The sequence below is a fragment of the Molothrus ater genome, chromosome 5 (assembly GCF_012460135.2).
Source record: "Molothrus ater isolate BHLD 08-10-18 breed brown headed cowbird chromosome 5, BPBGC_Mater_1.1, whole genome shotgun sequence".
Classification (NCBI taxonomy): Eukaryota; Metazoa; Chordata; class Aves; order Passeriformes; family Icteridae; genus Molothrus; species Molothrus ater.
This window is the reverse complement of record NC_050482.2, coordinates 33,034,283-33,040,052: the sequence shown is the minus strand read 5'-3', so window position 1 is coordinate 33,040,052 and position 5,770 is coordinate 33,034,283. Positions and strand designations below refer to the sequence as shown.

Below are 5,770 nucleotides of genomic sequence, written 5' to 3'. Positions count from 1 at the left end.
AGGAGGAGGAGGAGGAGGAGGAGGAGGAGGAGGAGGAGGAGAAGACTAAGCAGGACCACCCCTCTCCGCCAAGCCGGCCGGCCGCGAGGCACGCCGGGATGTGCCCCAGCCGCGAGGCAGCCTGGGAGTCGTAGTCCCACCCGCCGCTTCAGTACCGCCAGCCCTGCTGTAAAACCGACCGCAGCGGTGGAATAAACTAGGGCTGTCCCGGGATGCCCCCGAACTGCCTGCAGTGTCTGGAAATCGTGCCGTGTCAGCGGCGGTGGGGCGGGGCTCCGCCGCCGGTGCGAGTTCTGCAGTAGCGGCCGGAGCGACCGGCTTGGGGGCGCGCACAGGGCAGGGCCCGGGCTGGCGTGCTCTTGTCCGTAAGGAGGAATCCAGCTGCTGTAGGTAGCTAATGCGATGGTTGGCTTTCAGAATTAAGAGATGAGCATTATGTGTACATTAAGAGAAGTTTTATAGATGTATAATTATGTTATTTTGGTATGCTCTCCCCACAGTCCTCATCCCTTTCCCCCCAGTATTGCTGTCATCACTAGTCAGGGCATTTAGGGAAGGCAGGCTTGTTAGTAGGAGGCGCAGCAACACTTGACCTCCAATCGAAGTGTAAGAAAGTGATCTCCACCAATGGACGGCAGAGAAGGAGCTGACTGTCAAGACTTTGGAGGGGGCCGAGGATATAAAAAACAGAGTATCCATTTTGTAGCCGAGCACATGGCCGTTTGGGGGCGTACTCTGGGCGCTGCAATTTTTCCTTATTCCGTTAAGATTTAATAAACCTTTGAAATTTTAAAAGTGAGCGTCGTTTCTCGCACAGCTGTGTCTGCACACGTAGCACTGGGCTCCTGGGTACAGGGCTCTGCAGGCAGCGCCGTGTTCTGGGTTTTGCCTCGCCACACGCCCGCGGGGCCGCTCGGCCGGACTGAAAACCGACCCAAACGCGAGCAACTGCGTTACAAACCCGAGCCAGCCCCGGGGCTGTTACAGTATCTTCCGAGGCAAAACCCACGCCTGTCCCGTGGCCACGGCAGCGCGGCTCTCAAAAGGCGTGAGGGGCTCAAAGATCGAGAGAAACTTGTTTGTTCTGCCAGCAGAGGCACTGGCCGCTCCCAATGCACGGGGAAACGAGCGCCGGGCGGGACCAGCCCTAAGACGCATCTCATGCAACTGAGTGCGTGGGGGCGATCTTCGGGGGCAACCTCACGGTAGCCAGTGACCTCGCTATCCCGGAGGACGACGAGTGAGAAAGGCTCCCCCGATACCCCTACGCTGCCGGCTACCGCCCCGAGGGAATTTCGGTGTCTCCGCCTAGAGCCTCCCTGCTACATCCGTCACGCTAACGCCAGCAGGGCGGGCTGGAGAGGGAGTCACGCACAGCCAAGTCTACCTTCTATCAGGCCCATGCGGGCCCGCGGCCCCGGTGCCGGGAGCAGGGGCTTGGGCCGAGGCCGCGCTGCCTGCAGCCAACGATAGGGGGAGCGCGAGCCGGGCCGGGCCACGCGGCGCCGCCAGCCCGGAAGCCAGGGCCGCGCGCGGAGACTGACAGCTGCGTGCTCCAATCGCGCTCTGCTCGCAACCAATCGCCGCGCGGGCCTCCGGGGGCGGGGTGGGGTGATGACGTCAGGCGGCAGCGCACGTTGCCCATCCCTTTCCTTTCTGCGAGCGACGGCGGTGGAGCGCCATGAAGGCGTCGGGCACCGTGAGTACGGACCGGAGCGCGGCGGGCACAGCCGGGGCCGGGAGTGCGGCCGGGGTGGCCGTCGGGAGGGCGACGGTGGCGGGTTGTAGCTCGAGAGTGGCCCGTGCGTGGCCGAACGGCGCCGCCTGGCCCATGGGGCGGCGAGCGGCCAACATGGCGGCGGCGCCGCCGCTCCCGCCAGGCGCGGACCCAGATCGGCGTGCCGGACCGCGGGGAGATCCGCGGGACATCGACCCGCCCGGCGCAAGGGGCTCCCTCCCCTAATGGATTGAGCTCCTTTCGTCGCGTTGTTCCTTTGAGGAGCCGCCTCAAAGGGCTCGGGACGGGCGTCGCGATGCCTCCGCGGCTCACTCACTCGGCGGTCCGCCTGGTTTTCGTGTTCCTCTAGCTGCGGGAGTACAAGGTGGTCGGGCGCTGCTTGCCCACGCCGAAATGCACGACCCCTCCTCTGTACCGCATGCGCATCTTCGCTCCGAACCATGTCGTCGCCAAGTCCCGATTCTGGTACTTCGTCTCTCAGCTGAAGAAGATGAAGAAGTCTTCTGGAGAGATTGTGTACTGTGGACAGGTGAAGAATTATAAACCTAAAAGCTTCTTATGGAGTTCCAGCAGGTGTATGTGGAGGGATTTTACAGGAATTGCAGTTATGGGGTGTGAGGTTGAAATCCATTGTCTTTCAGTTGCTGTGAAAAGGAGTGACAAGTTTGCTTTTTGAAAGTAGTGGTATATGTCTTGTAAACGAAATACAAATTTACTTACTGCTTCAAAATGACGAGTCATGTGTTGAATCTTAGACTTAGGTTCATTGTACAATATACCTTTTAAGAGGCATTTGCACATTCGTAGCCCTGGGAAGTGGATGTTTGTATGCTTACACTCCTCTTCCTTGATACTTAAAGAACACTCTTTAGAGCTGAAATCTTGTGTTTTTCTTTGAATTACTAAAGCTCTCTACTCTGAATTACCAAGACATATCCAGCTATCTTGGTAAGGGGAAAGAGAGCAAAGAGTTGTTTTTTGACAGTAAGACTTAAAACAGGGGTTTTGTTAGAGCTCTGAAATATTTATTCTTAAAATTGTAAAATGGTGATAGTACATCATCTCTAAACACTTCCATATTCTTGTGTAATTCCAGGTGTATGAGAAGTCCCCTCTGCGGGTAAAAAATTTTGGTATTTGGTTGCGCTATGATTCTCGTAGTGGAACCCACAACATGTACAGGGAGTACAGAGATTTGACCACTGCGGGTGCTGTCACTCAGTGCTGTAAGTATATGTAGCTGTTTGAGGTGTAAAATAGTAGAAGCAGTATACAGGCAGAAGATTAAATCTCAAATTAGGCATAACGCATGCTGACTTAACCCATGGTAAAATAACTGAAACACTGGACAATTAAAGGAGGGGGTTGCCAGCTATTCCATAGATATTTATCTATTATACATCTGATAGGTGACTTGTTACCTCTCTTTATACAGTTTCTCTGACTGGAAAATACTCCCACTTCTTTTGGTGTGTCTTTCTACAATTCTAGTTCTGAGAATTTATTGACTTTTCAGGTGCTGTGTGTATTTCCTGCGCTGTGCTGTTTTAAGATAATTGAATATATCTTCCCAAGTCTTGTGAAAAGAGTATTTTAGAGATCATGGGGAATATAATAGAATCTGTCCTTTATCAAGCAAGTAGAAAAAAAAAAAAACACAGGGAAAAAGCCCCTACTGTAACTCCAAGATCTCATTGCCTCATTTCATGGAGAAGTAATGGTTGTCCTGATTTCAGACTGTTTTGTGAAGTACTTAAAGTGATAGACCATTTGTGTAGCTGTTGCTGTTGATACTTGAGTCCAGAGTGTTATAAGCACTACGGATTGCACATAAAAACCCAAAGAATATTGTTCTTAATAATGATATTCTTGTCATGTGTGCAAATATTAAATGTATCTTGTCGCCTTTCAAAAGCTGAAGTGCTGTTGAAAGTGAAATTTAAGGTTCTACATTAATGTGCAGTAATCTCTGTTAATGAACATACTGAAGGATTGCTTAAGAGATCCAGAAAACTTTTCATGACTGATACATTTATGTTCAAGAATAGTTGTGGAAGGTAAGTTTTTAATAGATGTGTTAGATCTTCATGGGAAGCACAGTAGTATTTTAACAGCCATACCTTGTGGAGCTAGCTATGGATGTGATTTGAAGCCAGTGATTTGCACTGCTGAATAGAGGAATTTTCAGGTAGCCTAAGTTCAGTTGTTTCCTCTATTCAAAAAGCCTGATTACGTGGGCTGAACATCAATTCATGGTTCTACTACTGGTCAATTTCAATAAAAGTAAAGATATCCTCAGGTCCTACTTTTACCTGCACCTTCCTTTTGGAAAGGAAAGTGTTTTGAAGTTCACTGTGTCTTTCTAGTAATATTTCAGTTGATTCTGAATCACAGGATTTTTTTCTCTTGCAAGAGAGTAAGTAGTCCTAGGTATATTACTTGTGTCCATGTGTACCTTCTTGAAATTTGACAAGAAGATTCAAATGGCTCTTCCTATTGTGGAGCTTACTTAAAACTTACAAGAGGAGTTTGCTGCTGCTTGTTGGTTTTGTGATATTTGTGGTATCACTTTATATAACAGTGATTTTAATTACAGATGATCAGAAATTTAAAAAATTTTAGATGACGCTATGAACATTTCTTGAACAAAGGGCTGTAAGATTCTTGAGCTGAACATGTAATAAAATTCCTTTTTAATGAGTTCTGTTGTTCTAGACCGTGATATGGGAGCCCGTCATCGTGCCCGTGCTCACTCTATCCAGATCATGAAGGTTGAGGAAATTGCTGCCAGCAAGTGCCGCAGACCAGCAGTCAAGCAGTTCCATGTAAGTGAGCCAACACTGGCTGGTGGGTCCTGGGCCAGCGTTGGATTGGAAGAGGGGATCTCTCTTGTGTGGTACAGGTTTGCTTTGCAGCCAGAAATAGAGCAGGAGCCAAACCGGGGTGCGTATGTTCACGATTATGGTATATTATGATCAAGACTTCTGCTGCTACAAGTGTTTGGAAGAAAGTCACAATAAAGTAAATACATGTTCTGCTACAGAATACATGCCTATGACTGGCATTACTTTGAAAAAAAGAATGCAAAATTAATTAATTTAAGTCCTGTGAAGTGTATCTTAAGTTGTGGATGGGTTACTTCTCTAAGCATAAGGTAATCACTGAATACAGCTTGGCCATTTATTCCAAACTATTTTCTGTTGTTCATCTGATACCTCAATTAACATAAAACATTTTTCTTGCAGGATTCTAAAATCAAGTTCCCGCTGCCGCACAGAGTTCTGCGTCGCCAGCACAAACCACGCTTCACCACCAAGAGACCAAATACTTTCTATTAAATACAAAAACATGTTGTCAACTCTGTGTTGCAATAAAGGTCTTATTGGAAGCTTTCACTCCCAGTTGTCTTTTGGAGACTCTGTCCTGGTTATCTAGGAGTCCCCATTCCTGTTCTTTTCTGTAAACTATTGGCAGCCTACTATTCACAGCTGTGATTCCCTTGAACAGGTGAGTGTTTCAGGTGCTTACTTAAATTACTGAAATATTCCATCAATAAATCAAATTTTAATAACCAACTTTCAGGTCAGAGACATCTGTTGTTGAGCTGCTGTAAAATCCTACTTCCATTTTGTCCCTTTGGCACACTAAGTGAACAGTTGAGTTCAGGAAGAAGGCAGCTTCTGGTGCATACAGAACTCAGACTTAGCTGTAAGAATAAAAGACCTCATAACTTCAGTTAAGCTGCTTCAAACTTGAGGCACTTGAAGCCAAAATTCTAGTTCTAACCAGAACCTTTTCAGGGATGTTACACAGCACTCTGAATAAGGGATGCATATGGAGGTGCCTGTGCCTAGAAAAGAAAAATGATAAAGCGCTTGGCAGATTTATCCTTTTCTATTAGACCAATGAATGAAAATAATGACAATTTCTATATCCAAATTCGAATCCTTAGGCTCCTATGTTCACAGTTAGAAGCTTGCAGACACTGTAGTTGAGGTTGATTTAAAAGGCTGCTTCATACCTAAAGGTGGT

The 5,770-nt window shown here is 48.0% G+C and overlaps 1 protein-coding gene and 1 non-coding gene across 2 annotated transcripts; both read left to right on the top strand.

Moving 5' to 3' along the window:
• Window positions 1-1,597: 1,597 nt before the first annotated feature.
• On the top strand, window positions 1,598-5,133 carry RPL18A (ribosomal protein L18a). Its single transcript, XM_036400635.2, has 5 exons — window positions 1,598-1,699; window positions 2,088-2,267; window positions 2,835-2,964; window positions 4,454-4,563; window positions 4,984-5,133. Exons 1-5 carry the CDS (start codon window positions 1,682-1,684, stop codon window positions 5,074-5,076), a joined length of 531 nt encoding a protein of 176 aa, XP_036256528.1. The 5' UTR covers window positions 1,598-1,681; the 3' UTR covers window positions 5,077-5,133.
• LOC118698493 (small nucleolar RNA SNORA68) lies at window positions 3,562-3,693 on the top strand. The gene has a single exon (XR_004981894.1). It is a non-coding gene; the product is annotated as a small nucleolar RNA SNORA68 (small nucleolar RNA).
• Window positions 5,134-5,770: the final 637 nt, after the last annotated feature.

Bases quoted from the DNA above. Each gene is read 5' to 3' on its own strand.
- RPL18A (XM_036400635.2), top strand. The intron at 2,965-4,453 runs GTAAGTATATGT...CTGTTGTTCTAG, and splicing joins GGGTGCTGTCACTCAGTGCT to ACCGTGATATGGGAGCCCGT. The intron at 4,564-4,983 runs GTAAGTGAGCCA...TTTTTCTTGCAG, and splicing joins CAGCAGTCAAGCAGTTCCAT to GATTCTAAAATCAAGTTCCC.